We start from the raw sequence: 26,906 nt of genomic DNA, 5'->3' as shown, positions 1-26,906 counted from the left end.
AATACTTATGTCACCGATATGAAACATAGCAGTAAACATATTAACAAATTACACTGCATAAGCAGAGAGTAAAATATACAATATTTACAAAATAAGTAATTAAAATCTTGGCTGAAAAATTAGTCAACCAAGAAATTAACAGAAATAGTCAACCAGAAGAAATGCAGAAACTTATATACAAAACACAAAGAGACAAACAGAACTCACCCAAGGCAAAGATATGCCAAAGGCAAAACCAATAAATACTGTACAAATAAATTAGTTAACCGAATCAAAGCAATTCTAAATTTAAATCTAAGTATAACAGATCAAAATAATAAGTTAAGTATTAAACAATAATTAATTAATATGCAGAGAAAATGTCTCTGCACAAGTAATCTAATCTATAAACATATGTACATAACCAGCAAGTGCAAAGCTGCTACCACAAGCTGCGAAAAACAAAACTTGTTTCAAATAACAAGACACGTACAATTAACAATAATGCATAGGTAAGCATTAAACAAAAAAAAAAAAAAAAAAAAAAAATGGATGGCAATTGCCAACAAAGCAATTGGATCTGAGAGGGCGGGGAGAGGTCCATCCCACCCCTCAGAACCAAAACCCATTTACAACTAAAAAAAAAAAAAAAAAAAAAAAATGCTAGACTAAGAACTATATGGTACTAGCAAAAACCCAACTGATTGCAGCTGCAATCAGGCAGGAAAGAAAAATACAACAAATAATCAGCCCCGCAGGAAAACAAAATTAAATCAAAACACAAGCAGCAAGAGAAGCAGCCAGCAGTAAGACAGGCTAGAGAGGAAAATCATCTCACTCAACCAGAATAGCCAACTGAAGGTTGGATCTGAGGGAGCAGGGAGAGGTCCATCCCACTCCTCAGAGCCAAACAGACAACGCAAGAAGAGAAAACTGTCTCTTCAACATAATAATGAGCTAACTACACAAGTAATGTACAATATAAACATTTAAGATTAACTGCTGATTTAAAACACAATAAAATCAGTTACTCTCAATTCTGAGAGCAAACAACAAATCAAACAAAAGCAGCATGATATTAACAAGATAATTACAGTATTTACAAAATACATACAATTTAACACAGAAAATCATTTCAGGCAACCCAGACAGAGTTCGAAGTGGGAGAGGGGAGGTCCATCTCTCCCACTCGGCCAGGCAAAAACCTGAAACAAGTCTCCAGAAAAAGACGCAAAAACTCTGCGTCCAAAACACAAGACAATTTAGGCAAGGAAGAAACTCCTCTCAAAAAAAAAAAAAAAAAAAAAATCAGTACAGTAATATATATAAATATTAAGAACAAATAACGAAATCAAGGGTTATTCCTTGATAAAGCCGCTCTTCTCCGGAAGACACTATTAGCAAAAGAAGAGAAGGCAGAAAGAGAGTCCGCCGACCCAACCAGGCGCCAAAAATCATCTAAATTATATACATTTGTACAGATAGACAATTGTTGTCTTAAATCCACATATAAATTACAATGTAGGACAATATGTTCAACCGTCTCCTCAGAGCCACAAGAGCAGAGAGGAGAGGGGACGAGTCCAAATCTATACAAACGAGAATTAATTCCATGTCCCGTGATTAAGAAAGTGGGAAATAACCCAAGTTGAAGCCAGTTAAAATTTTTATCTTTAATAAAAACACGAGGAAAGAAAGCGTATGTGATTCTGCCGAGAGAGGAATCATCCCAAGAGTGTTGCCACTCTTCCAAAGCAAGATTGGAAAGTCTGGCCAGATCAAAATTTGTAGAGTTCTCATAATTATTAGCAAAATCTCCCACAGAGGCAGGAGAGAGAGATTTCCTATGGTAAGACAAGAAATGCAATATAATTTCCAGGTAGATAGGGAGACGACCATTAATAACAAGCAGGGCATCAGTAGAAACAGTTCTACATGCCCTGCAAGTATAGAGAAGGAAGGACCGCTGCGCCTGCAGAAGGTATTTTTGGACCAGTGAATTAAGAATTCTGAAGCCCCAAGCGCCAGCACCATAGCAGACGATGGGGATGAAGATACACTTGTAGTAAAGACCAAGAGAAGACGACTTAAGATTCCAGAGGGAACGGGCAAGACGCAACAGCCAGCCGGTAAGAGAACGGATTTTCTGCCGAAGGTACTTACAATGGGGAATGAAAGATAAACGATCATCAATCACCACCCCAAGGTATTTATATTCACTTACCAATTTAACAGCCTGGTCAAGAATTTTAACCACAGGGGGACGATTACGATTCAGTAGGCCTTTCAGAAGAACCTGTTTAGTTTTAGGGACTGAAATGGAGAGTTTATGGAGGGAACACCACATGTGAAGATCATCCAAGATGTGGTTTGCTTTAATTTCCAATTCAAGACGAGAATTCCCAGGTACAAGCAAGGCAAGATCGTCGGCGTAGGCAATGTTGACAATATCATCATGAGGGGCATTTAGCCATCCATCAAGGACCACGTTCCAGCAAACAGGGCCAAGAACGGATCCCTGAGGACAACCCCTAGAAACCGGCCTCGTAACCGAGCAAAAACCGGAGGAGACCACAAGGCTTCTATTATCGAAATAACTAGAAATTAGTTTGTAGATAGGACAGGAGACCAGACAGGATAGGAGGGAGGGGAAGGGTTATGCTCTTAGTTAGGAAGCACATAAAATCTAAGGCAGTGTGTTCAGTTGACATGAGTAGCCAGTGCAATATTGAGTCAGTTTGGTGTTGTTGTTGTTGTTTGGTTTTTAGGAGCATTAGCAACTAAGGCCATATTGCTCCGGGAATATGCGGTGGTCATTCCCTTGACCTTTCCGCATCCTCCGTTTTTGGTGGTGACGGGCTCAAACCCCGGTCTAATCAAGAAGCGTGTGCTACGCACTGCTGCTCCTTCCCACCTGGCTACGGAGGCGCCTGTTAGTTTGGTGTGACATAGTGTGTTGTAGGCCTAAATGACTCTGATGTTTACAATGGACAGCTGCACCGAGATGAAGATGGAGCCGCATAGCTATCATTTGTTGTTTTACTAGAATACATTTTTGTTCCAAGCCTTATCCATAGAAAAAAGAATAGTACTAAGCATTTTCAAAATAGACAAGAAGCTTGAAAAAATATCCAGTCAAACAAGCCAGTAATTGTTTTCTGGTTCCTGAATTTTGTAGTTAAGTAAGAGAAGACAGTAAGGTGTCTCTGCTACTTTCTGTTAATTTCTAAAATCTTTGAAAACAGAATACAGGTATGGACAATTTACTAAACTACAGAATATTAGTGTCAGGTTCCAGACTGCCCCCCCCCCCCTTCTGGAATATTCAGTAGAGAGTATTTATTTCCATACAAAAATCTTCAATTAGCTTCATTTCTCTTGCTAAAAAACCGTTTGTTTCTGTCATTGTTATTGACTGCATTAGTGAAATAAAACACATAATTAGCACATGGAATGTCTAAAAAAAATAATAATTAAATTAATAAATATTATTTATTGCATTACAATAATACGACCTTTGTGGCCAATAGCCAGGGGTTATATTTAGCAAATGATTATTTTTGGAAAATTTCAGTGTTACAGAGTTCACAAGAAACAAGCACCAGTTCTCTTTCCATTAACAAGAAAATGGTGTTCTGTACAAAAATAAGTATTTCTTTTTTAAGTACATCTTTAACTATGAATGGTCACAAATAACCTATTACTCAAAGTAACATAGACTTCAAAACTTCGCGATTTATTAGGAACTCTAACAAATGAACACTTTTTAGAAGCATTTGCTCCAAAAAAAAATCATCTGTGAGCATTTTCTTTCTCTCCCTCCCCATTAATCTCTTAAAATTGGCAGTTTAATGCCTGCAATGCATATTTTCAAAAAGATTTTAAAAAATTTTACTAACCTATAAATTCTGTAGGCCTGATATAAACTATATCTGAACGAAAATGGTGCTTGTTATCAAGCATTAAACTCATTTAGACAGTTTGGAAATATTCCTGCAAACACTTTTTCTTCATAAAAACTTGTCCATTTTAACAAGAATTGTTTTCAGTTTTCAAAGCTTCTTTGTGCTCTACTCATTTTAATTAATGCTTGCCACAGTACAGCAGCACATTTTATAAGCAATTACATGCACGCATTTATTCATTCAACATGTATTGTTAAATATGCATTGATAAGGCAATAAGAGTAAAGCTTTATCATTGAATTATTTAAACAATTTATACATTTGAGTTGACAGACATAATTATAACTAATTGTATTATAAATGAGATAATGACAGAATGTCACAAACAAAACATCAGAATATGCAATAAAAAAAAAGACGGTTCAATAGCTGGGGAAGAAAAAAAGTTTTTTTAAAAATTTTCTTTCTTAAAAATTGTTTTGAGTTCTAAAAGTTATTCATAACAATAGACTGTCATAGCAAACATTATTGGGTGGGTGGGTTGGGGGTACCACGATGGCCTATCTGGAACATAGCATTTCATACATTTCAGCTAATGCTGTAATAGCTAATAGTTAAGAGTAAGATCATGCAAAACTTTAGAACCAGTAGTAGCCAAATGGTAGTTCCAATACTGTGCTTCACATTAAATTTAGTCTAAATGTTAATTAATATTTCAAAGATTAAAATGTTAATTTACAAAAATTAAGATTAAGATCATTGAATGTAAATTCCAAAATGTATATGCATTGCAAGTAGTGTACAGCATGTTATCTTCATTTCCATCTAGGTTGTATATAGTCTTTACTAGGGCTTGCAATACCGATAATTTTTTTTCTGGTATTGATACAAAAATACTGGTTTTTCGGTACTAATTTAAAAAATAATTATCTATGGTTTATTCACATAAAGGTTCTAAAATCGATAACAATAAATCATTAATACTGCTGAATTTGCAAATGAGGGATTGTTGTACACAGTACAAATGCAATGGAAACCTGAAAATTTCATGAAATTGTAAGACATAAAATCTTACAAATATATTTCTCTTAGTAAGTATTGTGGAAGTAAAGGAATTAAGGAATAATGAAAACATTGTTACGGAAATATTTCCCCATTAGTGGCAGTAGGCCTGGTAGTGCAATTAAGGAATATGGTGAACAATGGTATGGCAGGTGCGGAAGGGTTAAAATTAAAAGCTTCTGAACAATAGTTTAATCTCTTTATTACACCGCTACTTGAGAATGCAACACGTAGTGCATTTTGGGAAAGGGTGTCAGTAGGAGCAGTTCAAAGGTATTGTGAACAGGTAATCTTGAGGTAAAAGATGAAAGCATTTCGCTGTGTGGGAAAAAATTCTGTTTTTCCCACCAAAGGAAGAAGAGTGAGTTTAAAGAATAACACCGTGATTGAGTCAGGTTCAAATTAGATGGGCGGAGATACGTAAATGCGTGCAAATCCCAGAGGGGTTTGCACATAAGCTTGCGTATGTATAAAAGTAGTACAAGGGGCGATTGCAACTTGCAATCAATTCAATAAATAAATAAATAAATGAGAAGGAAATAAATAAGGTGCTCACACCAAAACAGGGGTTTATGGTTGTTGTTGTTCGGAGGGGTTGCAGACTTCCAGTGGTAGTTCTGGGAGTGTCCAGCTATATGGTGAAGGGTTCTGTCAGGGATTTCCTGTGCTAAGAAGTTAATCTGGAAGTTGAATAACAAGCCATTCAGATAGTGCCCTGGTTTCTACTACTGCCATGGTAATTTCCTTCAGTATTAACAGAGAACTGTTCTCGAATTCCTGAATAAGACAGTACTGAAGAGCTATACAGCAGAGATGCAGAGTTCAACTAAGAAGAGAGAGAGAGAGAGAGAGAGAGAGAGAGAGAGAGAGAATCACCGCACTCCATGAAAGGAACCCGCACAGAGGAATCTTACCGTGAAAGAGAAGGAAGGTAAGTCAAGTTCTCTGAACTGTGTTGTTGTGGAAACGGTACTTAGATAAAGTGGGAGATTATTTTAGAGTAAGGTTGAAGTGGAAGAAACATGAGAAATAAGGAAATGTTTAGTATTGAGTTGGTTTATTGGTTGAAATTGTAAAGAAAATTGATATTGCTAAATTAAGAGAGATACACGAAATTGTTAGCATTGTTAGTGACTTATGGATTGCTGTTGTGAAGAGAATTGATATTGGTGATTAAGAAAAATATGAGGAAGTGATAAAATTGAATTAGTTTAGTGTTTGAAACTGTAGAGAGAGTTGAGATTGTTAATTGAGAGAAATTTTATGGAAATGATAGCATGTATTAACAGATTAAATGAGAAAAATCAATAGATTGGATGTAACTGAACACTAACTACCTCAATTTTTAATTGAGGTAGTTAGGTAGCTCTAACGTATAATTATAGAAACAGTAATACGCTTCACTGTTTCTATTAGATAGCATAGTATTGACATTTAATTTAATTTAATTTAATTTAATTTATCGATCTTATTAATTTAAAATATCATGCCCCAAACTAGAGCAGCAAAGCAACGGGCACAAAGTGGCAGGAGTGCTGTGACTCGGGGGAGAACTGACGGGGGCGATTCTCCAACGCATCGCAGCCTAAAAAAATGTGCAAAGGGTATGTCTGCCAGGGGCAAAGGTTGATGACGTTGCAGAGCAGATATCATCTTTTAGGGGCACAAAAGGTGATATAGTTGAACACGTTGGCACTAATGATATTAAGAGTAGGAGACCGGCAGAATTACTTAACAAGTACAGGTCACTGATGAAAAAAAGCCGTGAATTAGGGTTGAATTTGAAAGTGTCTGCAATTCTGCCCAGACACGATAGGAGGGAGTATATGATGAGAGCCTTGTCGATCAATTCGGCCCTGGAAAAATTGTGCAAGGCTCAAGGGATAGAATTTTTTTCAGCCTGGACTGTACTTGTTAACAGGAGAGACTGCTTCTACAGGGATGGGATACACTTAAATAGAAAGGGTGCAAGAATATTTGCTGATGCTATCGAGGCAGTGTTAGGTGGGTCGGAAAACTGATAGATAGGGGGGGATACAAGGACTAATAGTTTAACAGTAGCTGTAGGCAGAGGTGAAGGTGATTCTTGCACAACTTCTATTAGAATAAGTAGCGACCTGGAGCGAGGGGTGTTGGGGGTTTCTGGGACGGATGGCAGTCATCGTGAAACAGGTGGGTATATGGGATGTGTTAGAGTATCTAAGAATAAGAATAGGTGCATGTATACTTGCATGTATACCAATGCTAGAAGTATAGTAAATAAATTTGATAAATTTGAAGTGTTGGTCAAGACATCAAAGGCAGATATTGTTGGAATATCAGAGACGTGGTGTCACACAGATATAAGGAATGCCGAACCGGAATTTGGGGAGTACAATGTGTACAGAAAGTTGTTGTTGTTTGGTTTTTAGGAGCATTAGCAACTAAGGCCATATTGCTCCGGGATATGCGGTGGTCATTCCCTGACCTTTCCGCATCCTCCATATTAGGCGGTGATGGGCTCGAACCCCGGTCTAATCAAGAAGCGTGTGCTATGCACTGCTGCTCCTTCCCACCTGGCTACGGAGGCGCCATGTACAGAAAAGATAGACAGGATAGGAAGGGAGGAGGTGTTATGCTGTTAATAAAGAAAAACATAAAATCAAAAGAAGTGCATCCAGTTGATATAGATGAACAGTGCACTGTTGAGTCAGTTTGTTATGACATAAGCACTGCGAAAGCAAAAATAAGAGTAGGAGTGTGTTATAGGCCTAATGACTTGAATGAGTACAATGAACAATTGTACAGAGAAATAGAGTGGGCTAGTAAATCGGAATGTCTTATAATGGGGGATTTTAACTTCCCAGATATTGACTGGAACTTGTGGGTTGGGCACTCACACACTAGTCAGACTTTTGTGGATTTATTGGATGATTGTTTTCTGCAGCAGCATGTTCGAGAGGCAACCAGAGAAAGTAATACTCTTGATCTGGTTATCAGCAGTGATCATTCATGTATTAGGAATTTGCAGATAAAAGAACCACTAGGTGGCAGTGATCACAGTGTACTGACGTGGGATTTACTTAAAGATTTAATTACCATCCAGGGTAAAGAAAAGGGTTTTTGCTTCCGTAAAGGTGAGTACAGTGGTTTCCGACAGTTTTTAAATTCTGTACAGTGGGATCAACTGACGATGTTACTAACAGTAACTTCTAAGTGGGAAGCATTCAAGGAATTAATCGTGGAAGCTACTAAAAGTTTCATACCTATTAAGATATATTGTTCAAGGTTTAGGCCTAAATGGTTGTCAAATGAACTAACGAGACTCATAACAGAGAAGAAAAATGCATGGGATGCATATAAATTATGAAGCGACTCAGAAGCCTGTGGCAGTTATAAGTTAATCTGTAATCAGGTGACAAAGGAGGTTCGGTAGGCGAAGGAAGATTACGAGAAATCCTTGGCAAAAGATGCTAAGAAAAACAGCAAGGATTTCTTTACTTATATAAACTCTAAAAGGAAGGGGATGAATCTGATTGGTCCACTTGACATTGATGGTTCGACTGTTGATGATCCTACTCAGATAGCAAACAAAGTGAATGAGTATTTTGCATCTACATTCACATGTGAGGAATTATTAAGGTTTGAAAATGGCAGAAGGTTATCAAATTGTAGCAAGATACTTAATGATTTTGTAATAACTGAGAGCAAAGTGGAAGAGAAATTGTTGAAGTTAAACGTAATAAAAGCACCTGGGGTGGATGGGATCTATCCAGTTATATTAAAGGAGGCGGCAAAGCAACTATGGAAACCCTTAGCCATAATTATGAGAGCATCCTTGGACTCAGGGGAGGTCCCCACAGACTGGAGATGTGCAAATGTATCCCCAATTCACAAAGGGGGATCGAAGGGTGACACGAGTAATTACAGACCAGTTAGTTTAACTTCTGTTCATTATTTTCCGGGTAAAATAATGGAGTCACTGGTTAAAGATGCATTGCAGGATCATCTAGACAAGACTGCAGCAATAATTCAGACACAGCATGGGTTTGTTAAGGGAAAGTCTTGTCTGACAAATTTTATAGGATATTATGATGTGGGTACAAAGGAACTGGATGCAAAAAATAATTTTGATATCATATATTTGGATTTCAGGAAAGCTTTTGACACTGTTGCGCATGGAAGACTAGTGTACAAATTGGAGCAGAATGGTATTAAGGGTAAGTTGCTACAGTGGATAAAAGGATGGTTTAGTGCGAGAAGACAGAGGGTGGTAATCAATGGGTGCTGCTCTTCTTGGACTAATGTTATTAGTGGAGTCCCACAGGGTTCGGTGTTAAGTCCACTGTTGTTTTGTATATTTATCAATGATATTGATGAAGGTATATCAGACTTAATGTCGAAGTTTGCAGTGATACAAAGGTTGGCAGGGTTGTTAATGACAGTAATGGCAGTGTGCTACTGCAACAGGATCTAGGTAATTTGGGCAGATGGGCTAAGAAGTGGCAACTGAAGTTTAACCTTGACAAATGCAAAGTAATGCATACGGGTAGAAGTAACCCCAGAGAAACGTACCAACTGTGTGGTACTACACTTAAGGTGGTAGAAAATGAAAAAGACCTGGGAGTAATTGTGCAGGCAGATATGAAGTTTTCTGAGCAATGCAGACAGTCTGCCAGGGCAGGTCATGGGGTTTTGTCAATGATATATAAGAATTTTGCTAGCAGGGAAAAGGAGGTAATTATCCCTCTGTATAAGGCAATGGTCAGGCCACGCCTTGAGTACTGCGTACAGGTCTGGAGGCCTCATTTTAGGAAGGATGTAGATTTACTTGAGCGTGTACAGAGAAGGGCAACAAGATTGGTGAGGGGAATGAAGGGATCCTCCTACCAAGAGAGGCTTAAGTTCTGCAAATTGCAGTGGCTGGTGACTAGGCACCTGCGCGGTGATCTGATTGAGGTATATAAGGCCTTGAATGGTTTGAGCAAGCTGAATTCTGATGGGATCCTTCCACTTGTTCAGATTATGAACCTAAGGGGCATAAATTCAAATTAAGAAAAGACAGATGTAGAATAGATGTGCGGAAATTTGCCTTTAGCCAGTGGGTGGTTAATTGCTGGAACAAACTTTCATCTGTAGTTGTAGTTGATAGGTTGAATAAATTTAAGGAGGAACTGGACAGGCATTTGGAGGGAATGGTGTGATTTTTTTTTTTTTTTTTTTTTTGTTGGCTGATGCTGCATAAGCTTATACATTTGCTTTCTTGCATCACATGCCACTACTACTACTACTACCAGTTATGTATTGTAAGTAGATTTGTATGATAAATGACTTTTGTTTTATATTTGTGTCATTACTCTTGAGAAACTGACAGCTCACATATAATATATATGCTCGTGTGTGTGGGTGGGGGTATCCCTCAGCTCCTGAAAATTCTCATTTTTTAACACAGTCAGGTAACTTGTGGGGTTTAGTGCTTGAGGGGAGCTGCCGTACGAAAATCATAACAATGGTCACTGACAGCGATACTAAGGTACGGGGAAATAAAAATTAATAAACAAATACCCCCCACACACACACACACACTCACAACTTAGATTTGGTTTCCTCGGCAAGCTTAACTGTCAGTCCCTTTCTTTCGTTAATACAGATATAATGCCATAAAAAGTCAAAAAGGAAATATTTTTGATAAAATAAAAAGGAAATAAGATTTTTTGAAGATGAGTGAATAAATGGGGGAAGGGGGGATTGAACTGCAACTCGTCTATCACTATTTCAGTACAAAGCACCAACCAGCCCAGAATCCAAAAGGACGTTTTTCACCACTAATTAAATATGTACCAAAATTAGATCTAGTTTTAAACGATAACACTATTGAGTTTCTTAAGAGCTCACTTTATTCAGAGAGATAGTGTGGATGCTTATATTTTTGTTTTTAGAACAACTGTATGTTTAATAATTTTTGCTAGAATATTTATTATTGTAATAAAAGTTTGATTTAAAATATAAATTCAAGTAATTACTTGTTTTTTCCTTACTTTATTGCACCTAATTGTCATCAAAATTTATTGCGAAAAATGTTTTTTTTTTTTTTTTTTTTTTTTTGAATACCGGTATTAAGATTTTGACTGGTATTGTGAGCCCTAATTTTACTAAGTCCCAATATTCGCTGTTATATTTATTTTTGTTTCCACTTAATTAATCTATAATGACTTCTTCAACCTGTAAGTTTTTTTTTTTATTTATTTATTAAAATTTCTTGCATATTTATGGATCTTTGATTTCTACTTAAAAAAAAAAATTATAATAAATAAATAAAAATCCCTTACAGCAGTGGTCTCAAACTCTCGCATAAATTAAAATTTTAAATACGTGTGAATGTAAAATAAGAATTCTGAATTGTATTTAATTTTAAAATTTATAAACAGCATTTTTCAATATGTGTTGATTAACTTTTTTAACCCAAGTGCAATGAAATTCTTGAGATGGTAGATCACGGCACATTTTGAAGATAAAAATAGATCGCATCACAAATTACATTGGCCACCCCTGATCTACTGCATAGCCCACACATTAGTTTTTAACTGTTTGCTCCTTTAAAGAGGCACTTGCTGAGTAATGATTTGAATATAATGATGATCTGCAGAATGCAGTTGCCACCTGGCATCAGCAGTTTGGTTCAATAATGGGATAAGTGACTTATTTGTTTTTGTGATTATGTAATAAATGAAGTGTGTGGGTGTCATCATATGTATGAACATTCATCTCAGCAAAATTTTATGCTTTGTAATATGGTTATTTGCTGTACCTTACTTTTGTAATCAGCCCTCATATGATTACATCCTTCATGTCTGGCATGCTGTTGAACTGTTCACTATCCAATTAAAAATTAAAACATCTATTAGAATTATGTTAGTGTGAATTTTAAAATACTTCTTGTGTGATCTGGAATTTTCATTTGTGTCACTGAATATTTTTTGAACGGAGAAGTATATAGCTGTATTAAAAAAAAGCCACAAAGAACCCATGCTGGCATTCAAAATTAACTGAATACCTAATTGCATATTAATTGCTTATAGAGTTTTGATTTTTCTTACTCTGTGACACCATGATTGGGCAGTTTTTTTTTTTTTTTTTTTGTTTGTTTGTTTGTTTGTTTGTTTGTTACTACATATTGTTAAAGATATTTGTTCTTATTACCCAGTATAATGTCAAAATAAAGAATAGAATTATAAAATATACCATTTTAAACTATTTTTGTCCCCCTCTTCCTCCAATATTGAATGTTGCATACAATGTAGCAGCGTGCCTGCTTGTGTGACTTTTTTTTTTTGGCATGCTTGGTGCAGAGTTAATGACAACTTTAAAATGCTAATTTAATTTTGCTATATCTGCATTTGAATTATAATCATTAAAATACTTACTAGGTATATAGAAAAAAATTATATATTTTTTTAATATTTTGCCTTTAAAAATTCAAATCAACTAACCTAGGTGTATACTTTATTTTATATACACCAAGTGTATGTCAAGATCCATTTCTAGCATATGCAGGAGCAGAGAGATACCAATTACCGGTAAGATATCTTAATGTAATTATTGCTTACAGTTATATTTTGTGGAATGGTGACTTTCTGAATTAACTAACTTTTAATATAGTTAATGATGAATCACCAAATAGAGACAGAAAGAAGGGGGGGGGACTAAGAGAAATAAATTTTTTAAATTTTTTCTGTAGTTTACAGGTTTTGAAGTCAAAATTATTAAATATGAATTTAGTTACTTTAAAAAATACAATATATTACGGTCTTGGCTGGGTCCCCTTGAAGAACTGCATGCCCGGATACCCTAGTCACTTCTCCCATCATGCCTGGGCCAGTTCAAAGAATGTGATACTGGCAGAAAAATTCTCACATAATGAAGGCAATCCATATTAACAAGACCTGGAATGAAGTAAACTCATATTGCATGAACAGTGTCTGGTAGCAATTGTATCCTACAGGATGCCCCCTACTTCTGAAAATGAGCTACCTAGTGCAACTGAAGATCAACCACATAGCAGAGATCAAGGGAGTCAGTGTAGAGTTAATAACCTCCAAAAGGTGAATCCCTTTATCAACGATTGAACTGCAGGAGTTAAATCCCCATGTTATATTTGAAAAAACACAAGTCTTAGCCCATCCTAATAGGGTTTTTACCATTAAAGCCACTGAAGAGGCACTTCACCTAAACTATCAGTATATCAATTTGTTGGCAGAGCATGACAATGGCATTTCATTAGCAAGTGCTGTGAAGTAAGGTAGATAACATTTATTTGAAAGCTACTGCACTCAAATAAGTGGTCATAATTGGTTGGCTGACAATTTTTGGTAATAAGTGAAAAATACTTTTTTAGTGTGCAACTCAGCTGTTATGTTGATATGGCTAAGAATCAGCAATAATAACATTGTATAGCACTTATGTTATTTTAATAGTATAAATAAATAAAAATATGCTCTTAATATAATATTACTTTAAATTTTGCAAAAAAAAAACAAAAATAATAACAAATAATAAAATCATAACGTTTAGGCAAGCTATTGGAATATTTTTAAAAAGTGCACCCATGGATGGCTGTATTGAAATTGTGATTGTGAAACAGAATTAGTGTTGACTTAAAAGTTATGACACCACAGACGCTTCAACAGCTTACTGAACACTCAAGGCTGTTTTCTTAGATGCAGTAATCACTCCCTACACCTGTAGTTAAAAAAGGGGGCTAGGATTCTGCTGGGTGGGGCTTGAAGATTATTGTTGGATAGGTTCTAATTGTTCTATCCAATAATCTTTTACTCAGTCCACTGTTTCAAAATTTAATATGTCCTTTCGTGAGTTTAGGAAGTATTTCATATATATATACACAGGGTGATTCACTACCAGTGCGACAAACTTGCAGGAAGTGTAGGGGGCACGAAGACGAATCGGAATCACATAGCATTGCAGGGTCCGAAAAGCCTTCATCATGCGGTAGATGACGTTGAACGAGAGGTCGCGTGAACAGCGATCCCGCTGGAAGTCAGCATTTGTGAACCGTTTCTATTGAAGAAACCAAGTAGCAAAAGTCCTCCGGGGTGGATAATCCGTAGGCTCCAATGATTGGACGCGTTGCAGATGGTATGAACTCATTTGGTTTGTTGACAGTATCCTCAATACAGTGGATTGGGAAATACCCAATCATTGGCCTATCGCTTGAGTACTCATACTCGGATTGCCTTCTGGAAGACGTAGGACATTCTCCTCATTGTCTGGCGTCCTCGTTGTTCGCTCTTGATTCATGGTACCTCTTGTGAAACAACCAGTCTCATGTAACCTTCTGTGTACACGTGCGAAAATCGTATGATGAGGAGCACGCCTGTGCGGGAAACGTTCCTGGTACAAGCGCAGAGTGGCGTGCCCATTACAGTCCGCAGCTCCATACGCAAGGTACATGTCGGCCAGTTCAACGTTTGAATACTCATCCATCCTACTGCCTCAGGAACCGGTTTGCAAATGCTGACTTCCAGCGGGATCGCTGTTCACACTACCTCCCATTCAACATCCTCTACTGCATGACGAAGGCATTTCAGAACCTGCAATGCTATGTGATTCCGATTCGTCTTTGTGCCCCCTACATCTCCTGCAAGTTTGTCGCACTGGTAGTGAATCACCCTGTATATTGCACCAATTCTCTTTGAAAAATGTCGTTCATATAAATACTGACTTAGTATTCATTTCATCAATTGGCAGTGCATCATTTTTCCACAGAAGTACTGGAAACTTGTCTGCAAAAAAAAAAAAAAAAAAAAAAATTGAAACTTTTTGTGGACAAGTTTCCAGTACTTAAAGATAAAGGATAGATGAAGCAATAGAAGTTTTGTAGCATCAGTTTTTTTTCACTATGAGAATCTAATAGGTGCTATTATGAAAGAAGACAGAATTGATGTGCATTAGTCCTTAGCTGGAGAACTGACAAGTGCACAAGGAAGCTTCAAATATAACAAATTATCCCAAGCCATGCTTGGCATTTTAACAGTAACTCATGGCAATGCTGAGTGTCAAAGAATATTTAACCAATTAAACTGAGTTCAGACCTCTTTCTGGTTCAGTTTTTGAAATACTCTTGACAGTTGAGTCCAAACAGCAGTGCCATTTTTATAAAGAAAGCTTTGGCTCAACATTTCTGAAGATGTGCAAAGCTTGTTTCAGTATCTTTCTTGAAGCAGTGATAACCAGTTGATGTATAAAATAAAAGACAATCCAAACAGAAACCCGCAGAAGAAAAAAAGTGTTAGGTAAGCTAATGTTTAAAAGCTTACTGTACTGGAAAACAATCCTGTGACCGTGTTTTTTTATGACTGCATATTTTCATTGTTCATTAAGCATTTCAAGAAATGCTTAATGAACATAGAATTTGGGTATGCTTACTATTCTGAAAGCTGATGGTTAAGCCATAGGGAAAATGTTGAACAGGTATTCAATCTTAAAGTGGAAATTCAGACTTCAGTGAAACTGAAAGGAAATCTAGTGATTCAGTTTGAAGATGATAAATGGATGTGACTTTGCCTTCTTAGTTAGAAGCATGTAATGCTTCTAAATGATTTTAATGCACATCTCCAAGGGAAAGACCAGCTTATAAATACAATGTTTGATTACATCATAGCTTCTGAAATTAAACTTCGTTTGAGCAATTCACAGTTAAGAGCACACAGTTACTCTCTTTTCTGCTCCGTTTCATGTTAATGTTAATGACCTGAGAACTTGCAAAGGAAATGTATTGACATGCAATGTGGTTTAAGATTGAGAGAAAAGTTTCAAGTTAGACATTTGAAACACACTTTTATAAGAAGCGTGTTTCAGATGTGCTCATCAGCGATGTACATATCTGTATTGCTGAAGAGTGATGGTTTGAAATGCATAAAGTGTTCTTGAAAGTTCATTCTGAGTTGTAGTATCTTCAGTTACCCCTGATAAACTTCTTTGTGAAATGCAATGCCAAGTTTCACACTGACACTTTTGAAAATATAACATTTATTTAATTTGGTTATTAAATATAGAAAGCTCAACTGTAAATATAAACATTAATAAACAAAAATAAAATTGTATTTTGAAAAAACATAAATTAAACTGTTAAATACATAAAATTTAAAATGTGTGTATTTGCATATATTTCTGCCTATTATAATGTATAAATAGTTCTAAAAAATGCATATATTAGATTATATTATTCACTTTCATTTTCAGAATTTTTTAATTTCCTTCACATATGCTTCACAGCACATCAGATTTGATGTGCTGTGAAGCATATGTGATTATTCACATTGCTAACTCTCTATCCTGAGTAATTATTACTTGTCATGTTTATCATTCAAAAATAACAACAAATCTTTCAAAAACCATTAGAACTGTTAATAAATTTAGAATATATGGGAGAGTTTTCTATAAAAAATTACATTGTAAGCTTAGTAGCATCAGAAGCAGCCAGTTTCCCATGCTAGTATTAAAAGTTAAAGGGTATGACCCAACACAAATTTGGTGGGCAGTACCTCCTGGGTGGTACAACTCAAGGAAAATCATAAATAAAATAATTCAAAAACCATAAAAAGTAAAAATTTGTCTATATTTAAGTACAGAAAATTCACAAATTTTTATCTTCATCCAATGATTAATGTGGGCTTTTGAGTTATTTTTGAGTTATACTTCAGAGTTAATGAATCAATAGAAATATACCAGACTGGTCACACATGATCTTAACAAACATATGCCAGAATCTGTTCAAGATACCAAGGTACTCTTGTCGAGATGGAATTGCATTCTTAACTACAGACTACTTGATCTTTCCTACCACAGAAGCCAAAAACTCTGTGGCCTATAGTTAACTATCTCCTGTTTAGCATCACCTCTATGGATTGGAGAGAAATTAGCACTTCTCCAATCCAAGAGAATTTTCCCAGAGTCTAATGGTGCTCTCATTAACATTTCCAACAGTTTGATACACTCATATGCAGCCTTTTTTTTTTTAAAATTACAAATGATACCACTTCCTTCCACTAGAGCCTTGCTCTTTAGTCTCAGTACTTTTTCTAACAAACACTTCTCTGAGTTCATTATATCACTTATTTTGCAGCAATCTGGTACCTTGAAACTCATTTCTTGATACTGATTCCCAAGATTTTCAAGAAATATCTATATTTCTTATATCAATAAGAAATAGATGTTTAGCTAATCTGCCATTTCTGGTAGACTTCCTGTGGCTCTTTCACTGCACCAATTAAAGAAGAAAGTAAATCCTATTGAATTTACTTTTTACTTGTATTCATATATGAGAACTCCTTATCCACATTTTTAGCTCTCTCTTTGCTAGTGCTTTCTTATAATCAGCTTTTGCCTTTTTATGCACCATATATCAATATTATAAAGAAACAACATTGATGATTACTCTTCTTTGCTTAGTTCATAATGTTTTGTGGAATCATTTTATTACTGTTTTAAATGCATATGATAATAATCTTGTTTTTTGCTGTTAAATATTAAATGTGCCAATTTCTTTAAGTGTAGGAAAAAAATAAAAGAGGATAACTGGAATTATGTTACTTATTACTGTATATTATTTATTGTATAAATATTTCTAAACAACTTTACATTTATTGATAGCATAAACAAATGTTAATTCCTTGCAGGCTACATATGCAGCAAGTGCAGCATATACTGCAGCAGCTGCAAGAAGTTATGCTGCTGCAGCAGCAGCAGCAGCTGCTCAGCCAGTGGCATCATACGCTGCTGTAGCAGGGTATGTATTCTTTTTTTTTTTTGTTTTGTTTTGTTTTGTTATATTGATATACCCAAAAGTTTTTTATACAGTTTTTCTTCACTAAAAATGTATTTTAAAAAGCTTGAAACATGTTTAGCATAGTATTCAACTTTCCTTCCTTGAGATACAGAATTCCAAAATATTCTAGTTCATTGATGAAGAAATACTACTACTAATAAGAATAATAATTTTAAAAAAAATTGTGATAACAGTTTTTAATGGTGGAAAAAGAAACACTTGGGAAATATTCGAAACATAAGGAAAAATGTGTATGAAATGGCAACAGACCAGACACTGGGTCAAAGTGTGCAAGTACCTGGGGGGGGGGGGGTAGAGAAAGAGAGCTAACCTCCTGTCTTATTGGGTAATATGGCAGCCACACTCACATCAAACAACATGCAATATGTTAATTACATCACAATTTAGTGACACATACAGGAAGTTATCACTGCAACCGAGAATTTGAGAATTAGTGAAAAAAGTGAGTACAGTCAGTTCTACTATAACGAAGTACTTGTGTTCCTAAAAATCTCTGCGTTATGGTATTTCATACATTAAAAACAACAGGGCTTATGGGGAAAATAGGGATAGGGCAGAGCCCTCAAAAAAAAATGTTCAGTCTGGTAAGTAAAGCACTAAAAAAAGTTAGAAACCCAATAAAATTGCTAACAGGTTTAAACATCTTAAATTTCTAATAAATAAATATTATAGTAAATATAGCACTTTACTTTGACAAGATCATGAAGTTTGGTTGATCTTTCTATTCACTGACATTTCTTTTTTTTTTTTGGATTGTAAAATTTAAAACAGTAAAAAAGATAAGCAACCAATAACGACTAACATGGGATTCACAAAAAAAAAATAGGAATGAAGAGAAGATTCTGAAAATGTATTTATGTTTTTTATATGATTGAAGATTTCATGGAAGGGTTGTTGTTTGGTTTTTAGGAGCATTAGCAACTAAGGCCATATTGCTCCGGGAATATGCGGTGGTCATTCCCTTGACCTTTCCGCATCCTCCGTATTTGGTGGTGACGGGCCCGAACCCCGGTCTAATCAAGAAGCGTGTGCTACGCACTGCTGCGCCTTCCCACCTGGCTACAGAAGCGCCTCGTCATGGAAGGGGGAAACACATTTCACCATAATAACGTAAAAACCCACAAAATTCCAGCTATTGGTATTATCGCAAATACAGTAAGATCGAGTTTACTACTCATTTATAATTAGATTGCACTAACTGAAAAGCCCAGTAAACCGGGAACTGCAAATTGATTTTATTGTTTTATGGTAGTTGCCTCCAGAAATGTGCTCCCTCTGTTCACGCTATCATGCTTCATGAAATATCTGTTCAAGCAGAAAAATATGGGCTTCTGATCATCCGACAATATCACATGTTATCTTGTGAATACAGTGTCTCTGACATATACAACTACAGTAAATGGGAAATATAATTGTCACATTTGACATTTTTTAAGCTTGTATTTATTGCCATGCAGGTCAGTACGTTCAGCTTGGTGCCAGGTTTTGCATTCACCCAGTGTTACTTGCAGACGAAATTGCACATGGGCCATCGCAAAAATCGTGTTATACTTAGCTTAACGAATCCTACGGCCCGATGACATTTTAACTACTGGTGGAATGAAGAATGCACGAAAGCAAAGAAGGAAAAAATAAAGCGTGGAATTTATTTCGATGATCACCACCAACAACAGTTAATCTCATTAATTATAAGAAACTAAGCACAAGAACGCATCTCATTCAAAGACAAGCCAAAAAGGATTCCTAGACCCAGTTTGCGTCCACTATAAATAGAAACACTGACTCCAAATTAACATGGAAGAAAATTAGACAGCTTTCTGGAAAGTTCTGGCCATCCTTTCCTGGAATGGGCAAGAACTCTGCTCCTTGGGCAAAATCTTTGCTCAAGTCTCAGCAGCATCAAGCTATTCCCCAGAATTCCAGAAAATCAAGAAGATCACTGAACAGCGACCTATCAACTTTCGCACCTCTCTAATCTTACCATATAATCAACCTCTTCAGTATTTGGAACTTCTACAAGCCATTAAAGCAGCATGCAACAGTGCAGCAGGGCCCGATGGAATATATTACATCATGTTACAGCACTTTAATGACAAAAATTTACAACTGCTGCTTTTATTTTATAGTCGAATATTTTTGGAAAACATTTATCCTACAGCTTGGTACCAGTGCCCAGTTCTGGCCTTTTTGAAACCTGGAAAAGATCTGTGCAGTCCTTATAGTTATCGGCCAATTTCCTTCTCCAGTTGCCTCAGTAAAATCCTTGAGAAAATGATCCATAGGCGACTCATTTGGATCATTGAAGACCAAAATCTAATAGTCAACATGGCTTTCGCCAAAACAGGTCTGCCTTAGATCTCATGATCAAGGCTGAGTCCGCAATGCCTTTGTGAAAAACGAACACCTTGTTATGGTCTCCATAGACATAGAAAAGGCATTTGATACTACCTGGCATCACGGCATGCTTAGAGACCTGCATACCCTTGGTCTATGTGGCAACCTGTCTATATTCATTAAGAACTTTTTATGGAGTCGTTCTTATCGAGTATGATATTTTAACTCCCTTTCTACAACATTCTTGCAGGAAGGAGTTCTGAGCACAACCCTTTTTGCCCTTAGAATTGACACTATTACAAAAGAACTTCCCAATACTGTTGAGGCTTACCTTTATGCTGACGATCTCTCTCTTTCTTGCCATTCTCAGAACATGAGATCTATTGAACATCAATTGCAGATATCACTAAATAAAATACAAAAGTGGGTAGTGCTCAATGACTATCGTCTTTCATAACAGAAAGACGCTGTACACTTTTGCAACCAACTCAAATTACATACAGATCCCGAACTTCACATGTTAGACTTTACCATTCCGATTGCCAACAACATCAGATTCTTGGGATTAACTCTTGATAAGAAGTTAAACTTCCTTGAACATTTCGCCCCAGGACTCACATCTGGTGAGTATGGGCTTGGCACACCCAGGGTCCTGAGCTGGGCATCATCATTTTTCTCTTTCTTGGTGATTCCCTTCTACTTCTCTCTCTCTCTCTCTCTCTCTCTCTCTCTCTCTCTCTCTCTCTCTCTCTCTCTCTCTCTCTCTCTCTCTCTCTCTCTCTCTCTCAGGGTAATTCGGGAATTTTTTTTCCTCAGTCTTCCTTGCACCATATGGCTAAATAATATTAAATTTGTACGTAATACCTGTCTCAAAGAACTCAACATACTTTATCCGCCCTGTCATGGGGAGCGGATCGTACCTCATTGCTTCGATTACACAGAGCATTGATTAGATCCCGTTTGGATTATGGTGCTCCAGTCTACAATTCTGCCCAGAGGAGTGTACTATGCTGGCTGGATCCTATACAACACAGTGCATTACGGATTGCACTTGGAGCCTTCAGGACATCTCCAATTCGTAGCCTATATTGAAGCTCACGAACCCACCTTGGCAGAAAAATATTACTATTGAAGTATGCAGCCAAAATAAAAAGTTGCTGTTTGCATCTTATTCACCCATACCTCTTCAATCCTCAACTACCTAATCTATACAGAAATAAACCTAATAAAATAAGGACAGCAGGCCTAAGGCTTTTTGAAATATCACAGAGTTGGAAAGTTCCTCTTCACAGTAGTCAACAGGTAATGAATTACTTTCATCCACCTTAGACTCCCCCTCCTCAACTGAACTTTGATACTTATTTTCTTCAATGGGGTAAGAATCTTCTACCGACTCTCAACCTGAAACAACTCCATTCAAGTCATATTCAGAGCTATGTTGATTTCCTGCCAATATATACCGGTGGGTCCAAATGTCAATCAGCCATTGCAGCAGTATTTCCCTCTGCTATCATTTCAGCTTCCCTTCCACCTGAATATAGCAACTTTTCTGCAGAACTACATGGAATAAAATTAGCTCTAGAAAATTTGAATCTTTACCCATCTCCAAAATATTTAATTCACAGACTCTCTTAGCTCAATTAGAGCAATGTAAAATCCCTCCTATACGAATCACCCTTCTTTAAACCAAATCAGGAGGTTGCTCTTGAAAATTGAACATATATTTAGTGAACTTTTGTTGGATTCCAGCACATTAAGGAATAAAGGGGAATGAACTGGTAGATATATCTGCAGCAAAAAATCTGTCAACTTTAAATTTGAAATCTGTCCGTATTCCAGCCTCGGACTATAATGTCATCATAGCAGCAGCATGCTTACACAGTGGAAAGAACTATGGCACACCCAGACTAATAATAAACTTTTTCAATTGAAACGGGAACCAAATGTTTTGGCACTCAAACATCCAGACAACAAAAAGGGAAGAAGTGGTACTTGCACAGGCAAGAATAGGGCATACTCATCTGTCCCATATCCATCTACTCACAGGTGATGATCCTCCTCAGTGTCAACATTGCTCAGCACAACTAACAGTCAAACATGTTCTTATTGACTGTCCTCACTATCAACAGGACAGAACAGCAGTCCTGCTTTCTTTAACAAATCTTCAATAACCGAAATCATTAGAGCATATTATCGGCGATCAGGCAAATATTAATTAACTTTTCAGCTTTCTGAAGAAAATTGGAATATATCATCGATTCTGAATAGTTTTCTAAAATGAAATGAAATGAAATGCCTTTAATTCTGAATTATTTCCTAACACATCTCTATGGGCAGGTGCACTGTAGGCAGTGTAGCTTATGCGGCATTAAACACCCATAACACACACACGCACACTAGAAGAAAATTGAGTCTGTATTTTTTGATTCAGAATTGAAAAGTGTATAATGAACACCATACTTCATTTAGAAAAAAACAAAAGAAAAAGTTTCTGTATGTCAGTATAATCATGTCATTTTGCATTGATTTCTCTGATACTAGAAGTGACATGATAAAACTTTTAACATAATTTTTTCTTAAAAATAAAACTTTTTTCCTTCACTATATTTAGAGAAGAATATGTTGTTTTTTTAATATACAGGATAATTTGGAATTACATGTTATAAATTCTACAGCGGATACCTTGATAACAAAAAGAATTCAAATGTTCCTAAAGAATTTTTTCAAAACCAGCATAGGTTTTCCCAAAAAAACATGTTTAAGCAAAATGGTCCCAAATTATGTGATTACACTAAATATAGTAAGGTACACTAAGTATAATAAATAAGAAATCTTGCCAGCAGGGACAAGGAGTTGATTATCTCATTGCATGAGGCAGTAGTTAGGCTGCAACTTGAGTACTGCATAGCAGTCTGGAAGCCTCATTTTAAGCAGGATGTGGATCTGTTGGTACAGGTGCAGAGAAGAGTAACAAAATTAGTCACAACACAAGAGGTACTGGTACTCTTACCATGGAAAACTTCAGTTCTTTTGGGGAGCCATTGAGTCATTTCAGATCTTCACAGTGCATACCTACCCACCGATGCATCCCAAAAAAAGATCCAAAACCCTGCTCTGGGTAGAGGCATACACTATTTGTTTTAACAAAAATTGGGGAATGTCCACAGTTTGTACAAGATGGGTTGATTTACAGAACCTTTCCATTCATGATAGACATCAGTGAGTGGAGCCATAAAAAGAAAATTTTAAATTAATTCCTGCTAATCTGGATGGATCTTTACCCATTTGGTGACTGGTGATGAAACTTGGCTACATTTTTATGACTTTGAACTCAAATTGGAATGCATGCAGTAGAAGCTAAAGGGATGTTCAACTCCTAAAAAATTTTGAACCCAACCATCAGCTGGAAAAGCATTATGTCAACCTTATGCCACTTGTAGTTCAGAGAAAAAGACATGGAAAGTTGGATCATGGGGTGTTTTGCTTCACCATGACTGCACCCATGAACAAGTGCACAAGCTCAGGTTGTGTAGGCAAAAATTCATGAATGCGGATTTTTAACTAAACTATTATCCATACAGTTTGGATCTGGCTTCAAGTGGCTATTAATTGTTCAGAAACCACAAGGTCTCACTTTTTTTTTTTTTTTTTTAAATCATTTTAAAGACTATGAGCTAAAAGCAACTGTGGAAGCCTGGTTTCATTTCTAACCTTAAGAAAATTGTCTTTGAAGAATTACACTCTGCAGATTATTACAATAAGTGTAATAGAACTTTGGGAGTGATAGAACGTTTTTCATTATATTCACTATTTCAAAGTGAATACAAAAATGAAAACTAAAAAAGAATAATAATAATAATAAAAAACGAATTTGTCTTTTATACCTCTTTGAGATCAGAACAGGCAGATCGCCTAATCCTTGAAGGAAGACAAGACAAGTCTTTTATACTCAGTTCTCCAAACGTTTTGATCACCTCCTGTAAATAAAGTTCAGTGTTCAGCACATCAGCACCTGGGACCTTATATTTACTGTTTTTCTTCATCAAAATCCATTTGTTTGCTATTCAGCTAAAGTAATTGATACAGATTTTGATACATGTGAATGAGTGATATAACATGTAGAGATGTGGCTGATCCTGACCTTGATACATGCCAGGGAAAACTGCCCAGATTTTAATGTGCAAAGTGGAATGGGAAAATCATTAAAGTGAAAACAAGATGTCTTGCTGTATCTATATAGAGTGCCAAAGGATCTAGAAAACAATATTCTCCAACATATCAGGATGTGATGTGATGTTATTTTATTATTTTATTTTTTTGCTGTGCAAGACTTGAGGGGAAAGAATGGTGAAAAATAGTCCTATCTGAGATAGGACTATTTTTCACCAAATAGTCCTATCAGAGTAGAAAGATTCTGTTATCAGTTATCTATTCTCTGTCTCATGAACAAACTTTAATGATTTTTCATTATTACCATGATAAATATAGAAATTTAGTGAAATTGGGGGAGGAGGGACCAATGGTGGCAGAATTTTTCAAAGTTAAGCCTGGGGACTTCACAGAATAATGCTGTGAATACCACATATGATAATGCAACCTGCTGGTGTGCAGATTTCTCAAAATGCTGTTGCCTAAGATTTCAGGAGATGCCGTAAATGCTTCTCTCAGACCAAAGAACTAAATGGATGATGATGATGTATATGAGTGAAATAGACATTAAAACTACTTTGAAACTCCAATGGAAGGAAGAGAGAAAGGATAAAGTGAATGTAATACAAAGTATTGCGTTACATTCATGTCCTTGAGATTTTTAAGTGGACAGACACTGAAAAAAAAAAGACTGATTTTTGAACTCCAAATCCACAAAAATCTTACAATTTCAAGTAAACAGAAATGGAAATCACCATTCATCAAATATAACAGGTCTGCAGTAGAATAGACATGTCCAACAGAAGTACTGCACTGATAGCACTTACAGTACTGGAGAATATGAAAATTACTGCCAGCTCTCTGAATTTGTAACAGAGAGTCCATCTGTTTTACTCAATTTGACCCTTCTCTTTCTCAGCATCATAATATTTGGTTACAGAGTTTCTTTGTCTTTTCACAGAAAGTCAATTTGTCTTTTTCTTTACACAAAAAATAATAAAATTATGTTAACATTGCAATTTTTTTTTTTTTTTTTTTAAATTTTGATAATTTCTATTTTTATTAGAAAATTGGCCATTGAGTATGTGCTGTTGTAGTTCATGTTTCAAAATAGACACACTGGATAATAGTGTTGCTCTACGTGCAGTCATTTCATAGTATGAAGCTAATTAACAGTGTCCTTCATTAAATGCAACATTACACTTATGTAAATGTGATTTTTCAATTTCAAGTGGCGTGAAACACAGTGTAATCGGACATTTGCAAACAAAGAACTTTTCAAAGTTTTCATAGAGGACAGTGTGTGGTGCACAGAATGAAATGCAAAATAATGTTGGATTTCATGGTGACAGTGATGTCATATTTTTGAAATGTTTTTTCATAGAACATCTTTAGAAAATCTTTTTTCATAGAACATATTCTTCTGAGTTGTGCCAATCATGCAGGCACATTGTTGAGATGTTTCCTGATAGCAAAATAACAAAAAACATAGTTGTGGAAGAACAAAAACAGCAAGCATTGTTAGTTCAATTGAAGAGCAGTTTGGAAATCCAAACCACTCTTCAATTGAACCTACCTCATGTACATGTGCTGTTGAAAAATGTTATATGCAAATTTATTTTACCAACAGTGTTCAAATATTCCACTTCCGTTTTGGAAATTGATTTCCATAGCATACTAAAGCAGAAGGATGTTCTAACATAGTCATAGGCATTTCTATTACCAGGGTAACAAATAGTCTAAAATAACAGGAGAAGGTTCTGTTCTTTTGCCCAGTGAGGAAATACTTTATAGCTGTGTGTGTGACTAAATGTGCAGAAATTCCCATTGAAAAATGGCATTCTTATAAATACTGAAGTAGTACAAATTTCATCAATTGGCAGTGCATCATTTTTAAATTTAAAATTTTTTGTGGACAGGTTTTCAGTACTTCTTTGTGTCATTAAAGATAAAGAAATAGAAAAAACAGTGGATGTTTTGCAGCATCGGTTCTGTCGGTTTCAGTGTGAGAACCTGTCAGATGCTACAAGGTGTGGCTATTAAATAACAACACTGTCAGCACAGCCACTACACACCAAGCACCTCCTGTGAAACAGAGACACAGCAGTTGACCTTAAACCTTTCCATAGTTATGTTCCAACACGCTTGTTTGCTTTTCAATGAGACGGGTTTTCATTACCTTGTGTTTTTGCAGTTTGCTGGGAAAATGACAGACAAAAGAATAGAACAATGAATCAACCTCAATTTTTTAACAAAACTTAAGAAAACACCAGCTGAAAGTTATGAGTTATGTCAAGTTTATGAGGAAGACACTATGTCAAGAGCTGCATGTTTGAATAGCATAAAAGATTTTTAGAAGGTGGAATATGGAAGATAACGATTGACCAGGCTGTCGGGTATCTAGGAAATGTGTGCCAGGTAAGGACATTGATTGGAAGTGATTGTCATTTAAGCATTAGAGCAATTGCATCAGAACTCAGTATGAACAAAGAAACAGACAAATTTAAACTAAAAATTTAGGCATGAGAAAAGTGTGTGCCAAGGTGGTGCCAAAAATTTTGAATGAATACCAAAGAATGAGAAGATATTTTGGGAAAAAATTAAGATCCAGACTTTCTGATTACTGTAATTAA

The 26,906-nt window shown here is 36.0% G+C and overlaps 1 protein-coding gene across 4 annotated transcripts in view; it reads left to right on the top strand.

Moving 5' to 3' along the window:
* LOC150079162 (RNA binding protein fox-1 homolog 3-like) overlaps window positions 1-26,906 on the top strand; it is a 468,684-nt gene that overhangs the window by 424,931 nt on the left and 16,847 nt on the right. For all 4 annotated transcript variants that reach the window (XM_090383522.1, XM_090383524.1, XM_090383521.1 and 1 more), the window contains 2 exons: window positions 12,448-12,502; window positions 17,621-17,730. In XM_090383522.1, coding sequence (XP_090239648.1) covers window positions 12,448-12,502; window positions 17,621-17,730 — 165 coding nt within the window. The remainder of the gene's footprint in view (window positions 1-12,447; window positions 12,503-17,620; window positions 17,731-26,906) is intronic.

The sequence above is a fragment of the Mastigoproctus giganteus genome, chromosome 10 (assembly GCF_048544385.1).
Source record: "Mastigoproctus giganteus isolate SK-2022 chromosome 10, ASM4854438v1, whole genome shotgun sequence".
Taxonomy (NCBI): Eukaryota; Metazoa; Arthropoda; class Arachnida; order Uropygi; family Thelyphonidae; genus Mastigoproctus; species Mastigoproctus giganteus.
The sequence above is the reverse complement of the archived record's forward strand: the minus strand, read 5'-3'. Positions and strand labels throughout refer to the sequence as shown.